The sequence below is a fragment of the Anopheles stephensi genome, chromosome 2 (genome assembly GCF_013141755.1).
Source record: "Anopheles stephensi strain Indian chromosome 2, UCI_ANSTEP_V1.0, whole genome shotgun sequence".
Classification (NCBI taxonomy): Eukaryota; Metazoa; Arthropoda; class Insecta; order Diptera; family Culicidae; genus Anopheles; species Anopheles stephensi.
Window position 1 is genome coordinate 51,441,789 of NC_050202.1, and position 24,476 is coordinate 51,466,264.

General features: G+C 44.5%; 3 protein-coding genes across 45 annotated transcripts in view; 2 read left to right on the forward strand and 1 right to left on the reverse strand.

Annotated features, from left to right (window-relative positions):
- The window catches only part of LOC118502631 (flotillin-2), a 158,674-nt gene that overhangs the window by 69,985 nt on the left and 64,213 nt on the right, over positions 1-24,476 (reverse strand). The gene's annotated exons all lie outside the window — the stretch shown is intronic.
- On the forward strand, positions 6,191-24,357 carry LOC118502637 (knob-associated histidine-rich protein). 4 transcript variants are annotated; one of them, XR_004905063.1, is made up of 3 exons: positions 6,191-6,868; positions 8,169-8,669; positions 8,838-9,919. XR_004905063.1 is itself a non-coding variant. In XM_036035082.1 (3 exons), exon 3 carries the CDS (start codon positions 23,948-23,950, stop codon positions 24,329-24,331), a length of 384 nt encoding a protein of 127 aa, XP_035890975.1. In that variant the 5' UTR covers positions 6,309-6,489; positions 8,169-8,669; positions 23,936-23,947; the 3' UTR covers positions 24,332-24,357. The 4 variants fall into 4 exon arrangements, 3 of the variants coding, with proteins under 3 accessions (XP_035890975.1, XP_035890974.1, XP_035890976.1); XM_036035082.1 differs by lacking the exon at positions 8,838-9,919 and adding an exon at positions 23,936-24,357 and having other exon boundaries at positions 6,309-6,489; XM_036035081.1 differs by lacking the exon at positions 8,838-9,919 and adding an exon at positions 23,936-24,357 and having other exon boundaries at positions 6,311-6,868.
- Positions 21,035-21,800, forward strand: LOC118502638. Its single transcript, XM_036035084.1, has 2 exons — positions 21,035-21,472; positions 21,557-21,800. Exons 1-2 carry the CDS (start codon positions 21,172-21,174, stop codon positions 21,601-21,603), a joined length of 348 nt encoding a protein of 115 aa, XP_035890977.1. The 5' UTR covers positions 21,035-21,171; the 3' UTR covers positions 21,604-21,800.

Sequence of the window (24,476 nt, forward strand, 5' to 3'; positions counted from 1 at the left end):
GAGTCGCACTATGGTCTGGCCGAAAAGCTTAACACTGAATTATTTTAATCTTCGATTACTTTAGCGATCAGTACACCAGCAGCATAATGTTTTGTTACGCAAAAATCCGAAACCGCATTCCTTTCGGTGCTTGATAATAAGCCGTAAGCCGTAAAACAGCAAACCACTCGATAAAGAGCGCATGGAATTGAAACTTCACTCTTGTTAGTTCATCGTCCCCGTTCGTATCGTGAGGATGCGCGCTTGCGACCGCTTAACATCGGTACCGGTAGCTTCCCAAATTTTTCCCAACTGCACGGTGAAAGCAACGCACGTGGACAGATTAATCCGACCCGTCGGACAGACGGAATAACTTTACGCGGTGCGGTGCGTAACGAACCTCCCCCGTGTGTTTGGAACGATTGTAACATTATTGCACCTATAAAACATAACATAACAACACCACCCATCTTACGAAGCTAGCAAGGTGTGCGTGGCGGTTGAATTATTATCAACCTGGCATAAATAAAGTGTGACCGATAGCGATGCGCACTGTCCGGCGACAAATGCGAAGGGAAAGTTGTTGCCACACAGTCAAACGACTTCAATGACGGCGTAGATGACGAACCACCGTTTCAACGTTTTCGGTGGACACCGCACGTGTGGACGAATCGGCATCGATAACAGCGGGCAGTTGGATAGTTACGTAGGTGAGCATCAAATCTCGAAGGACGGATTCTCCCTGCAGATTTGGATCTATTCGAAAAGTTGTCATTGGTGTGAACCAGTTTTTCCGGAAAAAAACCTATCTTTATCGAAAGAAACGCAGTAGTTACCGATCATAAAACGCCGTAGGACGTGGACATTGGCGCTGCATTAGATGAGCCCGTTCGCGTCCGGCTGTTTGAGATGGTAGACTGGTTCGTTCGTCAAACAAACGTACACCAAGCGTAATGCATTTCGAACGAAAGTGAAAAGTTTACATGCATTGATTAGAGGTGGAATGGTAGGAGGGCGTCCACCGAGGCACACCGAGCAAGCAGTGAAGCAGCATCCTAAGCGGCAACGTTTTGCTAGCATTTCACTTTCCGGTAGTCATTTTCACTTTCTGACACATTTGCTCCCTATTTTGTCTACTGGCATGGCATCGGTGGTCAGTGCTACACGAGCGATACGGCACATGTAAATTGATGATAAATGGTGGAAAACAGGGAAGCTAGCTTAGGGTTGAACGGTGCGCGAAAACATCGCGCGCGCTAAAGGTGATACGAGTGTCACATGATGTCATGGGGAAGTGTTTACGTATGGATTAAGCTGTGTCGCGATGGCACGATCCAGATTGACGTCCAAATGAGCTCGATTTGAATTGATAGGGTTTTAATTCTCGTGATTATGGGTTTATAATAGCAGACCTCAGACATGATTATTCAGATGATGGATGATTCGTAAAATAGATATCCAGATGTAAAGGGATAATCAAGACCAAATTATTCCTGATAAGTCAATCCAGACCATGGTATACTCTGATGAGATAGAAATGGTGGTGGCTCTATACAGGCCCAAAACCAATAGCTTGGCAAGGGGACTAATAGAAGCTTACCCAAGAATCGACCAAGAATCACAACACATCGATGTCTCATCCCGGGATTGATGTGGCGAATGTCAAAATGATGGTGATACTACGCTGAGGAGTTTTACAGATAGATGATGACATTTTTGAAGTCCATACCATTACATAATCCTATCTTGAAGTCCTATACCATAATCCTTTCTTGAGTCAATAGTCTTCAACTACATTGATAGAGATGTCCAGAAAAGCGAAAGGTTCACGCTTCCTACAGAAAGTTACAGCGTCAGAATCTTTTTCCAATAAGACCCTCTAAGACCTAAAGACTAAACTGGAGTTCTGTTTCCATTTTACAGTTCTAGTGCTCAAAGACACCTCTGAGATTTGGACTCTATCAAATCGACCTAACCGGTCTTCTGAGTTATCTGAGGAAACTTCTCACCCAGAACATCTCTTGTAACGGACCAAGCTGTACTGGTACTGTCAACAATAATTACTTTGCTAGTACTTTTATGCGTCCATCAAACATAGACTCTACTCAAACTTGCAGAAATCCTTGAAGCCGTGTATGAGAGATCCTCAGAAATATTTATGACCTGAATATGTGGAAGGACAATGGAGGAGAAGATAACGACGAGCTCATAGCACTGCGTCATGACCTCACTATTGTGTAGCGATATAGACTTCTCAGACCTTGGTGATCTGGTCATGTCATGATAAGATCACCGGACGACCGACACCGCCAGAAGTCTTCTTTCGGTATACACCTGGACCGAGCTGGTACATTAACCCCAAACTGAGGTAGAGTGATGGTGATGACGTATTTACTAAAAAGGCCTGTATAAGCGGTTTTATTAGTACCGGATAAGTAGATATGTTGGGTCAAAGTAATTTTTTTTTCTTTGCTTCGTCTATTGCGGTTTCAAGAAGCCTTACCAGCCCTTATTGAACCATCACACAGAATATTGCCAATCCACATCGTAAGTGTTGATACATCAGAAGCTCGAATTTCTCTGTGCAACAGACCTAGCAGCTTCGATCGAATAGTTACAAATACTCAGCCTATCATTGCACACGTGCACTAAACATTACTTTTCACGATTATTACCGTAAGTCGGTCGGCTCTGGTAGCTTCTATTGCGCTACAACAATAAAAAAATGCAACTTTGAAAAATGTTGCGTAAAGCGAAGAAGGTAAAATGCAAAAAAAAATATCCTGCCATAAATCAACAATGCGTTAAAGCACAATGGCGCCACCGATCGAAAACGGCACACCGCTGCTGTTGCCCTAAGACCCCATTATTGTGTTCCATCATCGAGCCGAGCGTTGGCAAATTTCTACTACCACCACTACAGCTGCTGCTGCTTGGTGGCCCCTGCTGGACACTCTTTTGCTCGCGTTTTCTGACCACTTCCTTGTCGCTATTTTGGACGCGTAAGCCGATGCGCACCTTGACAGGAGCGAAGAAGCAGTAGAAGGAGGGCCCACCGTCTTCCGGTTCGCTTCACAAATGGACAATCGAACCGTCCGTAAAAGCAAGCGCCAACATGAATATTTGCAACCGGATACTAATCAGCAGACGCTAGGCTGTTAAGTAGCCCTCCGAAGCCACCGAACTTTCCTCGCCTGCCCGACGTGCAGCGTACGTACGTACGTACGTGATAAACGTACGCGCAAAGGTTCACGTACGCCAGCCAGTTTCGCAAGCGGCCGTTAAAAACTCGTATATGATCTCGTTCCAACGTGCTATTACGAAATTCGGCAAAAGACAGTTATCTTCGGACAAGGAGGCGAGGACAAAGCAGGCCTAGCTTCCGGCTTCTACTTCAACCTCTTGCAGTCTTTGTGGAGATGACAGAGTGGTTCAAGCTCTCTCCAATCATCAACACACAAAGAGGTTTGTTTTTCCATTCCGTCCACTTTAAATCTCTTTCTTAGCCTGCGTTAGCCTGATCAAATCCTTGCCGCCAACAATCGAAAGGTCCACCCGAACGGGGGAGAGAATCTCTTCCTCCCCCCCCAATTATATCACTAGTGTCCGTCCGTCAACAACGGTTTTTTTGGCAAAATTTAAATTTGTTTGTTGTTCAAACCGGTTGAAGAAAAAGTTTCTTTTTGTGATTGGACTTGATTATGCATTGCTGCCGTTGGAAGTTTCTTTAAGGTTTGTCCTTTCGGGAAAAAATGACCTTGTATGCTTCCAAATTCCGTTGCATTGAACCGTCAACAATGGAGCGTTTTCTTACGAACACGAGAGAGTCCAGCAGTATGTAAAGTAACGTAAACTTTACAACAAACCCAGCCAGCCAGCTGCAACAGGTTTCAGGCCCTTGTACCCAATTCGGTTCGGGTGGATCATTGTACGCGTGCACGGGCGCGTTGCCGCACTATCGAAATAGCTCCATCCGCAAGTGAAAGTAATACGTCAATCCACCGCTGGAACCTTCCAGCCGTACGGGATATGGCTCACGCGGCGCGCACGCCAGCGTTTCGCTAGTCTGGCTAGAGCGATATTGGTGAGAAGCAGACAGCGCGTATGAGTATTCCTTTTTGTTTCCACTCCTACTATCACCGAAGGCGCGTTTTATGAATGTGTGAAGCCAATGTTTGAACGAGTTTGAAGCTGGACTACGGACGTGCTCAACGTCCCTCGTCCGGGATAGCAACCTTCTATCAGCTAAGACGTACCGGTAGCGCACGCGGGTACTACGTGCCGATTCGATGTGCGAAGTTTCCATATTGGACAGAGACACACACACACACACACACACATTATTGCCAAGTCCGTAATGGAGATTGAGAGACCACAGGCGGCTTTTATGCACCTGCTAGTGAAGAAGAGATCTGCTGATGTTCGACTGATAGGTCAGCTAAAAAAGTAAAGAAACAATGTAGCAATGATACAGGGCTTCCGAGATGAATTGGAAGTGTTCGAACCATTTTTGGACTCTGCTCAAGATGAAATGAATAGAAATGTTTCGACACAATGGAGGTTCGATAACGACAGCACTGAAGTATTTCTGACCAGTTCTATCCACGGCTTGGCTCCCTCATCTTGCTAATGCGAAAATGTGTTATAATCTGAAAAAAAAACACTGTAATAATCCAGGTGTTAACAGCTCTTTGCAGATGTGATGCAATTGCACAATCACTTTCAATTCTTATTAATACTTCAGAACAATTCATCATACACAGTAGCAATGCATTAGTTAAAGTAAATTAGTCGGATTCCTTGCCTGCGATATCGGTATGCGAACCCAAGAAAAGAAGGAAAAATTTACGAACCCAAATCATAAAGATTTACTGCCTCTGAACCTACTCAGCGCAAATCAGTATACACAGGAAAACGTATTATGCAAAAACTGCCCCTAGCACTATTACATCGCCATACCATTGTATCGCGTCGTTCGCGATTCGTTTTGCTGGGACCCCCTGCTCTAGTGGTGACCACCGACCGGCTACCCGGATGATGGTGATCTTTCTCTTAGCGATCGATTTGGTGTCCGTCCTCCAACACCCCGGCACGGTCGTTATAAAATAGTGTGTCAATAAAACTGTTACTCCAGTGAAAGCATTTGAAAGTGAGCCTCCCGTCCGATGCACGATGGGTGCACGGGACGGGAATGAAACCGTCGGCCAATCGCAGCAGCGATGCATTGGCGATTCAGGGTTTTCGAAAATTATTTTATTGGCATCATTTCATCTAAAGTGCATCCGAAACTGCTCCCAATCGGCCGAATCGAAGATAATGAGCGGTGCAAACACCACCGAGTACGAAAAGAAAAGCGATATTGAACGAATTTTAATTGCAAAAGGTCAGGTCAGATGATTTTTTTCTTTGCTTCGATCACATTTTCCATTGTGCTACTTTTTAAACAAAATATCGAGAAAAGAATTTCTCAACAAAACTAGTTTTTTCTTTGTTTCGATAACACTTGAAAGGGATAGAAAACACATGCTTTCTGGTCGGAATAAAGGCAAAACAGAACAACAGGTATGTGTAATGTGTTTTACTGGCTATACCGGGTCCGGCGGTCGACATAAAACGAGAATCGAGGTCATCTGCCTTACCGAAATCGTCCAAAAAATGTACTTTCGTCGTGCAAAACGCACCCAAGAGAACGAGTTTTCTGTTGCTTTCATCCTGTGACCCACATTTTTTTTTTGTTGCATGCGGACGAATTAATCCGACGAAATACTTTCCAGCGTGAGCGTGTATTCTTACGCGAATTTGTGAGCGAAATCTTTTTGATGGTTTTTTTATTGAATACAAATATTATTCAAATAACTGTCAATATGGTATTATAATTTATTTTAAACATAAACTGCAGCACATTTTACTCTCTTTCGTCCGCGAAAAGGACACCAAGCAGCTTGCAATCGCTAGTGCAAACCGATCGCCGAAACGGCACACACAACGGCACAAAAACAACCTGCACACACACAAGCACAAAGTTTAAAAATGACTCCCGAATCTCTTGACTTCGAAAGAGAGAGCGAGCATCTCCCACAGAGCCCCCCAAACCATTACAAACCACCCCCCCTCCCCCCCGCAAACACCAAAAAGCTTTCTCAGCAACGAGCGCAAACGAAAGACTTGCGCGGCGAGTGAACAAGCGACGAACCGACCGCCACCACTAAGCAAACAGCGGCCGGGCTCCTTCCAAGTCAGGTTGTCGATGTTTTTGACGTACCCGTGCGGTGTTTTTTTCGCCATACCATACCAAGCATCACTTTTTTTTGGGAAGGGGAAAGCAGCGCTCGTTCGAAAACAGACCCGCGCGCCAGCAAATCTCATCGTTGGCGGGCTGGTCGTGCTCAGACGCATTTCAGCAGCGAACCGGTACGGATTTACCATCCCGATACGCAAAAGCGCCAACAAGCAAGTCAACTAACGGAACCAGCAGTGTGGTGTGATCGGGGAGAGTGTGTGCGCGCGCGAGTACGTTTAAGATAAATCTCACTCCAAAAACAGGAGCAACCAAGTGGCGAGAAAAAGCACCACCAAAAAAAAAAAATCGTTAAAGCCTTCAGAAACGGGAAAAAGTTTAAACCGTGCGAGAGGAGAAAACATCTTACGATTCGTATCAAGTCTGGAGCTTCCCCCTAGAACAGTGTATAAAGTTTGCAAAACGAGCTACATCTGATGAGTGACTGAGTCGAGAACCAAAATTCGCGAAACTGTTACTTTTCTTCGGCATTGGGCGGTTCTTCAGAAACAGTGGAGATAAAAAAAAATTTCTAAGAGTGTTAATTTTGTTTTAATTGAGTGATTAACTCTGCGGGTGTGTAGTGGTGCTCCACAAGTTATATTTGCTACGGTAAGAAAGTGTGAAATAAATTCCGCAATTTCGTGTTTTGTGTGCGCTGTATTGCTAGTGTTCGGCCCATGTGCGCATTCTAATCCTTTGCGCTTCTAGCGAGCCGACAAGAAAGGCATTAGAAATTCAACTGTAAGTGGATTTGTTTGTGGATTTGTGCAATTTAACAAGCCAACACAAAAAAAATGAGCGGCATGATCACTTCACCACACATGTGCGTAGGAAGAAAGCGCTTTACGGGCCCCGGTATCGGTAAGCAGCTGAAACAGACTTAACCTGTGTGCCGAGTGCGGAGGGAACGATAAATAGAGGCCATCGCACAACGCCCGATAGGTCGCAGTTCGCAGGCGAAACTCGGCTTGAAGCGAGAGAGAGGAAAAAAACACCAAAAATTGATAGCTTCCGAAAACCGCGGGCCGGAAATGCGCAAGTGATGGCCGTATAATTAAATGGTCGGGCGCAGCCACAAACGAATGTAATGCGAGGTAAAGCGGTGAAATGCAGGTGTGCGATGAATTAGTGGCCGGCCAGTTTGAAGAAATAGAAAATTTCGGACCAAGCTGTGGCACCATCACGTACAGCAACAGCAAGTGCACACATTTTGCTAACTAGTTCAGTTCCCTGCGTTGACACGGTGGTTCGGATTTCTTTTACGAGTGTATTTGGACTGTGTTTTGGACTGTGATGAATGAGAGATGTATATGTATAGATAATAGAGACGTTTAGGAATATTTAAAAAATGCTAACTGGGACACTAAAACAAGGTCATTTAGACACTGGTGATAACAAAGTCAAGTAAAGAAAATTGTGAAGCGTTCTTAACAATTGATTTTTGAGATAAAAAAAGAAAAACAGCCATTTCCAATTCATTCACAAGTCATAAAATAATTATCTCCATTGCTAATTAAAACAATGTGCTATTAGAAATATAACTTATCACAAAACCCTGTATCACAAAACTTCTTTTTCTTCTTCTTTCTGAAAGCCGCGAGAGGACATTCTGACTTCATTGACTAAAGCTATTCTTCTAGTTGGAAAACTCAGAAATGCCTATGAACCAACACAGTCGAGATGGGGTTTGAAATCGGTCCCTTCGTGTTCGCCCGTACCGTAGATACCACCTTACCTTACCATAAGAACCAGTGTTAAGAACGGCATAGAAAGAAAAACTATGGACTGAGTGAAGCAATACGGTCAGGACGTTTCAATTTAATACAAAAAAAAGGACTGAATGAGATGACCAAAACATAAATCAGCGTTTAACACATTATGTATTCTTTTCCTTTTATCGCGAATGCAGCATCAAACGTGAAAAGTGATAGAAAAAGTGTTCTTGAAGAAGTTGTGCAGTGTTTGATAGTAAGAAAAGTTTTACCGTTTTGTGATTGAATACGTGACCTCCTAACCAAGCAAAATTGATGTCGCTAAAGTGTGCTTGTTTGTAGCAAACAGCGAGGAAAACATCAACAATTACATTCACCAGTAAACAAAATTGTTTCACTTTCGCTTCGAACTGCCGTTCTCCCTATCGGTACATCTAAACCGAGCAAGCAACGCACAAGAACTGGTGCGAAGAGAAATATTGAAAAGCAGCCGGCTCAGTCACCAAAGCAAACGCCACGTGGGAATTTAACCTACAGGAAGAACGGGTGTGACAACAACGACCGTTGCTTGGACGTACCGCGATTTTCGCGTCCCCGCCAAACCCACACGCCAGTTCCCCGTTTGCAACTGCACCGTACCCGTGAGAGACAGCTGATGATGGTTCTTTGTTGTTTTGGATTGATGCTTTGAACAACAAGTAAGTTACAGGAAGAGTGTAAATGGGGGCTTTTTTTGTTCTTGGGCCGAGCGGGGTCGTTTTTGGGGAAGGTTAGTGGTGATAGGCGACGACGATGATGATGAACTTTACACATGAAACTTAATGGGATGTGTTGTTATTTGTCTACCGTGTGTTTCCTCCGCCTAGGAGTCTTTCAGTGTGCCGAACGTACGTCAAAATATGGCCGACGTCGAAGTAAATTGTGTTTACGCTTCGGTGCTGATAGGTCAAATTGTTTTCCAACGAACGTCTTTCCAAGCGCATGAGGAACCGTAAATGTTAAGCAACACGCAAGGCTACTATCCGGTGAGCTGCCGTCAGAGAATCGGAGAAGGAAAAGTCTTCAAAGTCAATTTTTGGAGTCAAACATAAGACACAAATTCTCTGACCAAAATCGAAAAACGATATTTGATTATAAATTTAAAGTGAACTATCTTTAACCGAAAGGGTATCGCCACATCGACCCCAGCACATTATCAAAACAAAAAGCCCTGACACGTGACAAATGGCATGAACGTCTGCAAAAGTGAGCGTCGCGGCAAAAAAGGTGAAAAACGACTGCGCGTGACTTTCCTTCCCGCGGACATGATTCACCGTTTTGGGGAAGAAAAGAAGAAAAAGGTCGCCGCCTCTAGACGCGCATTCAGTTAACTCGGCGAAGAATCCTTAACTTTCATTTTCTCTTCCATAGCCATTTGCAATGAATGCAATCCTTCTCTGTCATCGGTGCTTTGGTTGGGGCTTTGCGCCATGACACGGTGCGAACAGTACTAGACATTTAAAGCGTTGTTGACTGCGGCAATTGTAGGAAAACACGGGGGTCTTTTTGTAAGTAGCTTCTTGGTGCCCGAGACACAACAATCGACGGTTGCGTTCCGGTAGATGAGGGTTAAAAGATAGGCAACCCGCTCATATTGATTGTGGGTTGTGCATTGTGGATGCACACAAAAGGAAGAAGTGAAGAATTGTGTTGCTGCAGCGAGACATAGCTGGTGTCCAATGGTTGTGATTTTAATTAAAATTTTCTACAACATTGTATCTGTGATGATGGGGCGGTCCGGTGGCCGAGACTTCTCGAGGTTGTAGTGCCAAGGAAGAAGAAGAAGTATCTGTGATTATAAGGAGAGAATCAACATTTTAGGCAACTGCAACTGACCATGTTCATCATGGCATCAGTTGCTTTCAGCATTCTATCGACTTCAGAGTAGTATTCTCAGATGATACCACAGCCGTAGCACTTAAATTATAAAAAGCCAGTACGTCAACTTCATGGAAGTACAACACTAACTTCTAGGTTACCTTGGTCATACTGAGATACTAGACCTTAGTACCTCTATGTGATAGCGTTTTAAAGTAAATTGATGGTGTTATCATGCCATCTGTGGACTTTGGCTCATATGATATTCTCGTGAAGTTCCCTGTTTAATCCTGGTTGTGAAATGAATCCCAATACATTTGTATCGCCTTAATGTAGTAGCCATAAGAATATAGCTTCCTAAATTTCAAAAAAAGCGTATTTTACAACATTCACAAGTAAACACAATTGGCAGCTATCTTGTCGAAGACTTGGTTAGTGTTGCGTTTCCGCACAGTGAAATGTGCAAAGTGCAACGGGCAAAACTGCATGATACAAATCGAAAAGCATCCCACCTGAAAGCACAATCTCGCCACTAATCAGCTGTTGCTACTGCAATCCAAACCCCCCCATCTTGGCTACGGCCGAGTAACGAATGGGCCAATTAAAACCGAAAAACCCTCGTCCCCTTGCCCGGTGAACGACGCCGTACCAACGATAGCGCGAGTAAGCGCACCGGACTTCCTGCATTCATTTCCACGTGACGTCTACTCGCGTGGAACTCTTCCACTTACTACGAACAATCCTGTTTCGCTGTCCGACGATGGATAGTAGCTAGCTCGTAAAAATCAACCTCACCGCTCGCTCGTCGTGCGCTATCAAAAGCCAAGGTAGAGAGAAAAAGGAGGGAAAAACTAGGAAGTAAAAAAGGAAACGCCAATGCACCGCGGGCCGAACTCACTGGCACCACGGCACACGGGCGGGAATGCAATGCGGGAGGGAAAATAAACACACGCGCTCTACCGGCTTTCGTGATCTCGCGAAATGGTCGTAAAGCGTCTCGCAAAGAAACCAAAGCTCGACATGACAAAACCGGGCAACCCAACACCGAACCTTCCCGAGGAAAGCGAGTGAGGAGCAAAACGAAAAAAGCCAACCTTCACACTCCACCCGCTACAAGAAATAGTGGATTAGTTTTTCGTTCGAACAGGCTTTTTCTTCCTTCGGCTGCTTCTGGCTTCTGTTGTAAAGCGAAAATAGAAATGCAGTTTTTAACAACGACATCGAGCAAGCCAGTGTCCCTACGGGAAGTGCAATGGATAGGCAAAAATGTCCCAACCATCCCAAAAGCCCCGAAAGCGGTTTTGCTCCGACTCTGCCATTTGTCCATGTGAGTAACGAGGGAAGCATTCAGAGCAAAGAAGCAACTACAACAAACACTAATAACGGCTACATAAGTGTCCGGAGGTAGAAAATGGAATGAAAAAAAATGGAAATTCTCCACCAAACGGGATCGGGTGGTTGATCGGAAAGAAAACGGGCCCGTCGGCAAGAATTGGTGGAGTTGGTTATGTTCGCGGAAGATTTTCACTTTCGCCCTTAGGGCTTCTGCTTCCAACATTGCTTGCCAACACAGCTTGCAACGGAATGCGGGAAGATTTCTTGGAGATTTATTGAACCGGATGGGTTTTGTAGCTGTGGCCGGCCGTTCATCTTTGTCGCATGAGTCATGGAGAAAAAGTGATTCATTTGTTTTGTGTTTTTTCTTCTCTCCGTTATGTAGTAATACGTTTTTGTGTTGTGACATGCAACAGTAGTCTACAAAACGCCATTTTTTGTAAGAGAACACGGGAACATTCAACATGTTTAGTTGATGCACTGGATTATTATATAACTTGAAGAACTAGTTACTTGCTTAATAATTATCGTTACCAGAGCTTTTAAAGGATTTTTTTGTGATAAACTAGCGAACTTTGAGCGATGGCTGGACTCTGTTCCAGAGAACTCCTTCCAAGAAGAAATCTTGAATGTGAACTTTGAATATTTAACCGGCTTCTGTCAAACGATCAAGTAATCATATAGCAATTTTAATAACCTAATCCACTAAACGATTGATATCACAGGTAAAATTTTGATAGACAAGCTCCCAAACTATTTGGAGGACTGCTTCTTCTTCCTTGGCACGATACAACCTCTAAAGGTCTCGGCCTGCCATTTCTGGCTTTCTGTGACTTGATGATATTCGTAGCAAAGTAGTCAGCCCTGCGTATGGGGATAGAATTTGAACCCCGGTTCTGTCGTGTGAAGGCCAGCGTCGTTATCGGCGTCGGTATAGAAACAGATTTTGATAAATCTTTAGTTTACACTTCTGGAGAGATATATTTCTAGAGCCTATAGAGCCAGCTTAGATCGACATTGTTAGTATGGGTGTTTCAAAAATAGTTTAAAATTTTTATATGGATTTAGACTTCAAAAATATTAAATGCTAGCGATTCTGGCCAGTTTAGCATATCATTCTGTTTAAATAATTCACAGCATTTTAGACACAAATTATCATAAAACATACAAAAAACAACCTTAAGTCATCTAAAGGTCCATCGCCGAAGCAGCGACCTGTCGATCCAGAAATGCTTGAAAAGTCTTTATTTGTACTTGGACAAAATCTAGTTCCACGTGGAAATCCAGACGAACCCAGAGTATCTTGAGGTGGTTCTGGCGTTTCTAGTTCATCACGAAATCACTACAAATCTTTCTTATTAACATTGAAATTTACAGTTCATTAAATCAATGTTAAAAGGCTACTAAAAATCTCATTTGATTTCATTCGATTCAATCAATTTCGAAAGGAATGTAGCATTGAAACTATAGATAACGATAAAAACAGTTAATCAACGCATCAACTTCCACACAACCTAGAAGAAGAAACAACAATTCCCAACCGGCTTACGACTTACGCAATAGCCATAATAAATCGATCATTATTTGCGCTCAACCGCACATTCAGCCCCATCATTTTGAACCACCTCTGGCTGCAGCCTGGCTCGATGGCTGTGGTCTGCTTAAGATGCCACCCTTTTACACGTTCGCCGAAACAGGCACTCTCAAAAACCAAAAGACTAAATCGCTCCTTAACCGGTGACCAATCCAGCAGCTTTCTCATGTAACGGCCCGTATCTCTGAATTATTCATTGACGTTCCGTCATCGTCATGCGGGCACCACACCGATGTGCTGGAAAAGGTGATTCGTGTGGTTCGTGTGGTACTTTCCCCCACGAACAACAACAACAAAAAGTGCATCACTGCACGTCTGCTTTACACGAACAAATAAAATCAACATTAACGATAATAACAGTTCGACCATATCAGCTGCTGTGCCATGTGGCGGCGGATTACGTCGAGCTGTTACTATTGCGGAGGAAAATTTTTTAAAATATGCTACGTGTACCACACAAAATTGGACATCCTTCGCGACTAGAGCACACGGAAATAACGCACACACTGCTCATAAACACTTTGCCGTCATAGGCGCACGCGCACCCAACTCACACATTTATTATTAATGCTCGCTCTTTGATAGTTGTAGGTTGCTTTTTTGTGGTTGGAAGCAAAAAGTCGGCACAACGGTACGGCGGGAGTCAATGTTTGGGGAAAGAAAAGAGAAATTTGGAATTTATTACAAACCGTTTGTTGTCGCTCTCGCCGATAGCACCACCAACGAAGTCGTCTTTACACGATAACCTCTTCCGTTTTTTGCTTTTTTTTTGGAGTGATGTTCCTCTAAAGCGGAACCAAAGTGTGTTGTCGTTGAAACTTTTAATTGTTGTCACTCTCGCAGCAAACAACAACGAAAACGAAATTAAAAATTCAAATCTGGTCTGGTGTCTGGTGTTCGTGCGCGTGTCTCGGCTCGATCGTTCGAACATTGATCGATACGGACGAAAAAAGGAAAATGGCCGAAGAATAAGAACTGGGAAATGGGTCAAATCGTAATCAAGGACCGTGGATTAGAAAATCCATCGAATGCCATTTCCTACCACCAAAGGCTGACACGTATGTGTGTCGAACGAAAGTGGGAGTGAAAGAATTCCTCCCGATCGCACGTCATCTTTGGCTTCGGGAATGCTTCCCGGGCAGCCCCGGCCAAAGAACCTCTACGCGCTAAATGCCTCCCTGTAGCCGAGCCGGCAAGACGAGAGTTGCGTGAGGAACTGGAGAAATTCCACCGTCCTAACCGTCCTTGCTTGCATATGGGTCACAGCACATAAATAAATATCACCATAACGTCTCCCCGAGCAAAGGCAAATCGAAGAAAGTTTTTACCCCGTCGCTCTTTAGGCCGCCTGTTCCGTTCCCGATGTTGTCTACTTCATGTATTTGTGTGGTTCGATGAGTGGAGTACGATTAAACTCACGTTAAACAAAACACGTTGTTGGGGGTAAAGGAGACGTATTTCCAAAATGGAGAGACAAGTGGTTGTTTGCTGGGAATTTACACACTTTGTATGCTTGTTCGATTCGCTCAGTGCAGTTGAGGCAAATGCCACATGCAGAACACGATCGATGCCAGAGTAAACGGGAGAACTTAGTTTATTCGCATACCTGCAAGTAAAAAGAAGAGGAAAAGAAAACGAATTAGTAATTGAATCAGTAATAAGCATCGATTTGAATGGCGGCAATGGCGTCAAGTATGGCTTTCGTTCGACAAAGTTCCATAGGAATCTCAATAAAGTCCGACAGATAAATGAGTGGCGTGAGATATGACTGCATGTACAATAGGAAGCTCTGACGTGAGTGGCCTCAAACAAATTGTTTCTAAAATATCGATAGTGTATTTCAAGAAACAATATTCAAATTTTTCAAGTATTTTTCAAGAAGCAATAAAATTGCTATGTTAATCTATTTTTGAAAGTATATTATAATAGTTTATTCTAATAGGTCCGGTTATAGAGTTGGTTAATTACTTCAATTAAACTGGAGTGTTCCAAAAAAATTAACGAGCATTGCTAGCCCGTTATGGAACTTTGCAATCATATAATGGAATTTTGCATACAGTTCAAATTCACTTTCAATAGACCATTCAGTGCATCAACAGTGTTATCAACTTTAATTGATAGCAATTTGTTTTTTGAGCCTCCGCCGAAAGCATTGGCCCATCGTAGTTCAGAGTTTCGAAACCAAAAAATGGAACCTTTGAACCACCCGGTGGGAAGTTTTAACTGCATAGTGGAATATTACAATCGCACAGTGGAATTATGCATTCTTCTTCTTCTGCTTGGCATAACGATTTCTTATGTCATTTCTGACTGACTACATAGTTGGACCACATAGTTGGATAGTCCGTTCTGACGATGGGGGAACAGCCCGGACTGGATCGGATTGGAACCCCGGTCCTGCCGTATGAAAGACCGATGCTATTGTCGCTTCTACCACCGGGTCACATTCAGTTGCATTCAGTCAGAGAACTTTGAAATCAACTATGGAATTTGTGACGAGCGTTTGGTCCAATTCTGTCAAACTGTAAAATTGGAGAAAGCAATACAGCCAGGCCGCTCTTTATGAATAAAAAAAAATGGAGAAGGTCGTTGGAAGGCACATTCTAAAATATGCGCAACGCAAAAATAATTCAAGAATGTTGCATAAATTATTACTTCCATTATTCCCAACTAATAGCAAAGTTCCACAGCCCAGTTGCAATTTTCACTTAACTTAATTCAATATTCTTTTCCAATATTCTTTCTTCCCACTATCAATGTTGAATCATTCCACCAAGTGCTTCAGACTTTCATTATCTGATTCAAAGCCCAGTTTCTTTATCCGATTGATTTTATTGTTAACAAAAATATATACAAAACCCATACATGAAATATATGAAAAAAACAACAACAAAAATCATTAAAATGTAGTGGCTAATTTTATGCGACAGAACTCATTTGAAGCGCGCGAAATTGCATGGGAACACATAAGCACGCTATTTTCAAAATGAGTGACAAATGAGCGACCATTCGACAGCAATACCAATTGAAAATTACTCGAACGGAAGCGGCACTTAAACCCAACATGTAAAGCAAACACGAAGCTCCCTTACAGACCAATAAGCTTTCACTCACAATTTTTTCACCCAAAACCCCTTTCAACTTACATATTGATGAAATTAAGACAACAATAAAAAAATCCAATTGAAAAGCATTAGTGTTTCCAAACTGAGCAGCAACAAGAAAAAATTGCCACTTGTTCAAATAATTGGCCATACAGAAGAACACACACACACACACAAGAAAACATAAACACCTCGTTGACGTCAACCGTAACGTAATCCAAAGTTCATCCCGTAATCGTTTGTTGCGATCTTTCGACCACTTCCAAAACGACGCATGAACTCGATTCCAAGTTTTTTTTTTTTTTTTTGGGAAAAAACTATATGGTAGAGAAAATTCGAAATTCGAATTGTAAACGTATAACACATCACGATGTGTAATAAATTTCGTGCCAACGATCTGCACAGCGACCGTCTCCATCTGACGACCTTTCGGAAAAAAAAATCCCTTACATAACGACTTTACGATCTCTCATCAGTCACATTAAGACATGGAAAACCATAGACCTTTCGTTCCATTGTCCGGCGATTTTGCTTGAGAAAATCAACCCGATTGTGAAAAAATTAACCACTCCAATCCACCTGCTGGAAGCTTGATAAATACAAAACGATCAGCACCACAGCCAGAGACAGACATTGACAAGCAACCCAAACTAAAGATAAACCTTCAAGGATTGCACCACAGCAAAGCAGAAATTGGATGTGCTCGTTTTTTCAAAATGCAACAAATGTTTCCTCTGAGAACCTTTATTTCAAATCTAGGCGACATTGATTTCAAATCTTCGGATGGCGTGGTCCACATTATCCCCGGGGTGCAAGATCATGCCTTATTAGCCGTGTAAATTGGTGGCCATACCGTCAGCCATTGGGTCAGGCGCAAAACAACAACAACAAAGCGTGTGAAATGAAGTTGTACCATTTTGACGAAACGAATCGAACCCAAATTGAAATTGCCTTGACTGGTGGGCACCACCGTTTATCTACGAAACTGGACGGGCCTTTCTTTTTCCCTCTCTTTGGCGGCTCTTTGGGCTCGAGAAAATCATGTTTTCAATGAATTAACAATTCAAAAAATGGACTCACGACCAACTCAAACTCAAAAACAGCTCCCACGATCTGTTTCACCATGTGAAATGGTTCGCAACGAAATGAAAGTGAAAACTACTCGCCGAAATTTTCCAAACTAGACTACTGAACGGCAGGTAAAAAGCGAAGCCAAGCCAACCATACCTGTCTCAAGTTGGAAAATAAACTCCAATAAATGGAAAATTGAAAGTGTATCAGTTTGGCTACCTTTAATCCTCCCCTCTCTTGGTTGCACCTTCCTTCACCACTCCCCCTAATCTCCCACGTGCACAGGCGAGTGACTCAGAATTCGAGTGGTTTCACACGATCAACGATCCAAATGACAGAAACTTTACATTAAACTGCTCAATGGGGTTCCCTCCATGATTTGCAGCTCCAACACAACATCTCTTTGTTCCGATATCATCAAGATTTCGACCGGACGCCAGTTTTCGACGGCTACCATACCAATTGCCTTTCTAATGATGAGCACCCCAAACGATAAAGACATTGCTGCCTGTCATTACTCTCCCCCATTGCGATCATTAACGCGATTCAATACCGATACGGAGCGCAAGTATGGCGCACGGTGAACGGTGCTGTTAAAAGCGCAAGTGTTAATTTCGTACACGGATTTCGCATTTCCCTTCCTGCTGAGCACACCGTTCCCAATCGAAACGGATCGATTTTTCGGAGCTCAAAACGATCACCTACATCGGCTGTCACTCGGCAGATGTGCGCCGCAGACATTGGTCGGCAGATGGTCGATTTTGGAGCGAGACTCTCACATCACCGTCGTGTCCCCTTTTGGTCGCCATTGGCCGGAATGTGAAAGTTGTGTAGGATTGCCCGGCGCGTAATGTGCGTGCGTGCGTTTCTGCTCCCACTCTAATCCCCCCTCACCCCTGCCTCGAACACCCACTTTTCGTGGGATGGTGTGAATTGTGTGATTGAACTCATCGATGAATGATTTGGCAACTCGAAGAAGAAGAAAAAAAAATCCCCCCCAAAGAGACGTTGCTGATGAGCGGTTAAACGTTTGACAATTGTCTTGATGATTTGTGGTAGACGCACACCAACACCACCCACAAACACACGCACAATTCAGTCACCCACACGCACACAAAATTCACACACGAAGATTGAAAGGAATGATGGTTCAATTTTGTTTCGGCACTTTCGGCGTGTACAACAACACTTCAACCCGCAACTATGAACCTGATCACCTCTTTTCAGCCTCAACTCGACGACGGCCATCTTGGTAGGGGAGCTACCGCGCGATCGTCCAGCTTTTTGCGTAAGGTGTCCACCACTGTCCGGGTAGCTCTACCAACACCAATCCCCCATCCCCACACCCCACGTCCACCCCGCTCCCCGCCACAGTTCCCCGGAAGCCGACACGATCGCTCCCCAACCGCCACCGGACCGGGATCGGCCCGGCCTCCAGGAACGCACCGGGGATCCTGATGCATCCGGCGGTGGCCTGCCGGCAATAACGCTGAGCAACGTTTCGCCGATCGCGAGCTACCTGCGGCGGGCAGCGGCAGCCGCCGTTCCCCGACGACGCACCAAAGCCAAGGTTCGCTACGGGTCGCTCTTGCCCATACTCGCCTACTCCGCTACGCCTACCGGTCCATGCACCCCGGACGACTTCCGAGTGAGTGCCGACGTGAAACTTCTGTGCCTTGGTGTGCTTGCGCAAGTTTTAGTGTTTGTGTGTGTGTGTGTGTGTGTGTGTGTGTGTGTGTGTGTGTGTGTGTGTGTGCGTGTTTGGCTTTGGCTTCTTCTTCTTTTCTTTTTGGTTGTTTTTGTTTTTTAGTATAGTTTGCATATTTGGATCTCTCACTATTTGCTTTTAAGGGGTTTCTCTGTGTGTGTGTGTTTTTGTTGTGTGTGTTTGGGGTTTTCTAGAAATTTATACTCTAAATCTTGCTATTTTTGAAGATGTTTGGACATGTAAAAATATGTTAAAATTTTGTTAAAAAAAACTGCATAATGATTACTTTGAGATTCGGATATTGTTGGACGTCGCTCGACTAAATGTATAGACCGAATATTGAAACCAATCTCGATCATTCTGCAAGGGCAACGAATTGTCATGACGCAGTAAGCCTTTAAGATGAAAATGAAAGATAAAAGGATGTATGCTGACTTCTTTTAGTTTACGAAAGGAGTTTGCTAACTATCGTGCAAACCAAGTCTAGTCAGCTCATCTTGGCAAGCAATTGATAAGAGATATAGAATGCATACCGAGTTGTGATAAACTTTGGACAGTTGCCAAGCATCTACTAAAATCTACTGCCTGATATGGTATCTAGTTCAACTTTAACGAAGAACTTGTATGCATTCTCATGACATGACCAGACTACCAGAGCCTGGCGAGTCTAATTCGCTGCACACTACTGAGGTCTTTGTTCAACTCAAACAGCTTGTCATCGTAGCGGTAAGGGTCCATTGTCCTTCTAAACTTATGGGTTCAAAAACTTTCTAATCACCGACTTCTCGCATGCGACCCAGAGATTATTCTCAGTTTTGTATAGAGCCCTTACCTTGGAGGCTTATGCTAGTACTGCAATCACTAATGTTCTATACAATCCCAGCATGATCCAAGTGTTGTGAGTGAAGAGGTTTTTTCGACTCGTCCAGTTGGATAGAGTCCATATCTCAGTTACGTCTGAGATTATTACGACAAAAATAAATCTATACAGTCTTAGTTGTAGCCGTCACGACAGGTGTTGTGGGAGGTGAAGTTTCCTCAGGCTGCAGTAAGACTTGTAGAGTAGGTTTCAAAGAGTTAATATCTAAGATGCGTCTGTGAGTACTAGGACACTGTAAATGTTCTATTGAGTCCCATCGCGCCATCCACCACGACAGGTGCTTTGACCTCTTTTGAAGCTCTTATTAAAATATCTTAGATAAGAACTCACCAACACGTTAAAGAAATGGCGTTTTTTTGCAAAAGAATCCATGACGATTTTATTGTTTAAATCTCAAATACTCATCGATCGATTTTTACCCTGTATCGTGGCGACATAAGGCACAAACAGTCGATGCGTGCTAGATGGGATAGCAAGATTCGTTGCACAACAGCTTATCCCTTGCGTGCCGACGCCTGGTATCTGGCGCAGAACGAGCGCAGCGCGCCGGACATGGGCCTGGACAGGTCGTACACTTCCCGCACGCCGGTGGTCGGGTTGGTGATGGTGGCGGTGGCCGCACGACCACGGGCAGCAGCAATCATGCGCGGGAGCGACTGGCACAGGCAGCTGTTGTAGTCCGTACACTGGATCTGGCGCGTGTAAGTCTGGGCAGTGGCGAACGATGCCAGACAGGCAACGAACAGCAGCAGGAGGCCGAACAGCTTGTTCATGATGGATGTGGCTTGGGTCGGGGGTCTTCGAGCAAGGCGAGCACAAGTCGGGATAGTCCGGGAACTGAATGGCTTTCCCTTTGATCGATTGGATCGTTTTATACCCGGCTGGCACGATAGTCCTTCAACTCGCTGTTCATTACAGTAGGGCACATTATGTCGCTGTGGCTGTGGTGTAACGTGTGACGCATGTTCTAAGTACACATCGTCTAACGTATCATCCGTCCATAGGATGACTATCGTGCGTACGCCAATGCCAAACAGTGTGATACAGTATCAATTCAAGAATACTGTGTTGTATGGTAACGATTGTTCCTGACATTATCCAAACTCGGGTGAATGAAACATGTCGAAGATCTGGTACGAAACTCAGGTTTTAAAACTCTGACGTATCAATATTTTGCCCTTATCAATAACTTGATCTGTTATCTGTCAAACCAATGTTATTCACTGTCACAGACAGCTTTGTGCTATTGACGTATTGCCTTTTGAACTATTATACACAAATGTTACAAACTTGTATACGGTGATTCAAACAGCTAAGAAAAATTCTAACTGCTTCAAACTATAGACACAAACGGCACAATTTGAGCTGTTTCAGCTGCATACCGTAGTGCCACATGTTATTGCGACCACAAAAAGGCCTATTGTACCCTTCCCGGAACTGCAGAATTGTTGAAGCAAGCAGCCCGGCGCATATTTTCAGAGCCTGTCAAAGGTGGTTGGGTATATAACTTGCGACCAGTTCCTCAGCAAAACCAAGACGTCTTCGGAACTTACTGGTGTGCTTACCGCCCCGTACTCTGAGCTAGAACGCAACGTTTGGTACTTCTGTACTGTAACCCACACACCAAACAACCGACTCCCCATACTACACAATGACTAAGTTCATCTGTATCGCACTGGTGCTGGTTTGCATCGCGGTTTCCGCACAGGCCCAGTTCCGAACGAACGTGCAGTGCACCTCGTTCAACGAGTGCGTCTGCAAGCTGCCCACGATTATTGGTGCAGTGGCGGGTCGTGCTGCAACCGCTAACATCCGCAACCCGGCCAACGGTGAGACGTACGTGCTGGACCTTTCCAGACCATCGCAGGCCGTTACCGACTACTGCAACCAGCTGAAACAGGGACTTAAACCCGCCGTACCGTTCCGGGCAGTGAATGCTTCCAAACTTGCCCGTAAGTATCGTTCCCGTGCAAAGCAGGCGCAAGTAAGGAACTTACTCTTTAACATCCGCATAACTTTTGCTTCCTTTCTAACAGAGGTTCAAGCTCTTCTGGCCCAACGTTTAGCTTCGATGAGAGGTTAACATTGGGGAACGGGGATCAAGATCTTGCTCGGCAAACAATCGCACCTGTATTACTGGAACACATACGCTGGAACGAAATACGCTACTACATCAGCAAACACCATATCACCACTGATCATTGCCAAACCATCGGCTAAGGTTAATTATTTCTAATAAAGGAATACCATTGGCATGGATTCTTGATTTAAAAAACGATACAACTCCGCTTCGATCTTTTCTTCCAACAACTCTTGCTGACTTCAAGCTTTAATACCTTGATGCATAGAAATCAGAGCAATAGCCGGCAATTAAAATAGTAAGCCTGACATTTAAATACCTGAAAGTTACATCCAACCAGCTCACAGTCCCATAATCCCAACCTTCAGCTCCAAAGCATAAACCTTCCTAATAAAACCACTGTCGCTTCCCAGCATTCGCAAGCAACATGTTTCCAATTTTGCTTTACGACTCGCAACCTTGCCACCGACTAACGGTTGTAAAATTGACATCTCGTCGATGCTATCTCACGGCTGCCGACGGCTCACGCCACCTTCTGCCAAACTATCACTTTTACTTTCCTTTTCCCGATACGTTAATTAAACGTGATCATTAACTAATCGGTTCGGCCATCACCGGTCGGTCAGCGGTGGGAAATGCTACCATTGGAAGAAGGAAGCAAACATGGTAGAGCGAAGCGTGAAAGAAAACGCGGTCCCCAGTTGACCCCAACCAGCTGCTTGAGTGCCGACGCACTTGCAGCGAAAAGTGGCAAACCAACAGACTACCATGAAGAAATGCATTTGATGAGCGGTGTGCAGATGTGGCGGTCGCGCGTAGGAAAACCGCGAAACCTGCTCCGGGTGCATGAGGTTGGTACATGCAGGGCCGCACCGTTATGCCGTGTTTGCGAGTTCCTTATTGACATTGAACATACGCGCCGAAAGGCCGGGCCGGACTGAGTCAGTCTGACCGCGGAAGAGGGTTTCCGCGTGGATAAGCTAACACACGCGCCAGGAGCCGAACAAGCAAATGTGTGAAAAACGTAAAGAAAGGGAAAATCGTTTAAACCGTACTCTGTTGGAGCAGGAAGCGTACTTCGATAACGCAAGGGCACTGCACTGGGAAAATATGTAGTGTGAGTCGTTGTGGTTTTGGACATGGTGACTGCGCGAAGTACGATATGGAAACCAAACGGATCGTTTATGGTGGAAAGTGATAGGCTCTAAATTTTACTGCTCACTGAGCACGATAATCGTGACACTATTTCATCGGCAAACTATTTTGACCCGGTGGTGGTTTTCTTGAGAACCTCATGTAAATAAATGGCGTTTAAATTTATGCCGGTTGTACATAAGCGAGGCTTAAGATTTAGTTATTGAGATTGCGGTTAACTTGGTAAATTAGTATATTGCATTGTATATTTTGCTTTATTAGTTCAAGCGTTTTTTTATGTAAGAGAGTTGACACCAGATTCTTCAGAGATCTTCAGATATCTCCATTAACCAAATATCACCCCACGAAAAAACAGCACTTAGACACTTTCATGAAGACATCAGTCGGTTCGGTTGAATTAAATGTACTTCAGAACAAAAAAACGTTTGGATTTTTTCTTCCATTCATAAAAAAAACACGGAAATATCTCTTCTATTGACCTACATCTCCGGAGATTAAATGACCAAACTTGAGTTCGTTTACTCATAGTCGAGCGGTGAAGTTCACTTAAGCTCTGGGCAAATCTTCATCATGTCCACGTGCCACCATTTTATCGCTCGCTAACAGACGTTGATGAGGACAGTTTACTGTAGGCACGTCCAGCACGCGAACGATTACGAGTCCCGTAGCTTCCCAGACAACTTCAAAACCTCAAAGGATGAAGAAGATGAATCAAAGCAAGGGTTTTGTTGCTTTCGTTTTGTTTGCGGTGTCTATCGTGTGGAGAAGAAACAGTTAGACTTAATGAGATTACGATTGCTGAAGAGTAATTATGATCGCCACCGGGAACATGAATAATCCGGCTCCGGAGCCGGCTGAATGGGTCCGGTCAAAATAAAACCCCAATTGGTGAAGAAGAGCCGAAGATCACCACCGGCTGGTTGGCGTACACACTCACTCGCTTTGGTAGAGGCGTTGTTATGGCGTGTGGTCAGACAGACAGACTAACCTGGTTCTTGCAACCCGGCACCTATTTCTGGCCTCCGTGTATATGCTTTTGTGTGTGTGTATTAGCGTAAGGGTTTCGTGCGTGTGCTATATAAGCTTTAACTAACTTTCTTTATCTCTCGTTCTCTCTCTCTCTCCCTTTCCCTATCTCTCCTTCTTCTTCGATTGGGTCAATCGTGGCTTCCCCGTACAGAGCTTTAATAAAATGGGCCAGGAGAAATCTTTGCCCTCCAGATGTACCTCCGCACATGACTACCACCATCACCACCATCATCATCACCACCATCATCACCACACGAGCTCGTCCACCTCCTCGACGACCTCGTCCGCCGTGCCGTCCCGCTCGCCGTCCACCGCCTCGACGACATCGTCCGCCTCGTCCGCATCGGCCGCCTCCTCATACAAAAGCGTCGAGCGGCAGACCAAGTACCTCAACGAGCACCTGTACATCAAGTCCTACCTGGACATCGAGGAAGAGGACCGGAACGCGAAGCTGCTCTTTCAGAAGGTGCGCCCCGGTGGCATACGCAACTACACGCCCAAAATACTGTCCGAGAACCCGAAGCAGGATCTGGATGTTTGGATCTAGCGGCGGTTACAGCTAGCGTAAACTAGACGTGTACTCGTGCCCGGGGTGTATCTCGGTGCCGCTCATTCCCAACACAGTCGGAACTCGGGAACTTGGAATCCATCGCTTTCCTTTGAAATCTTCCGACCTTCTTCCTTCCTGAGCA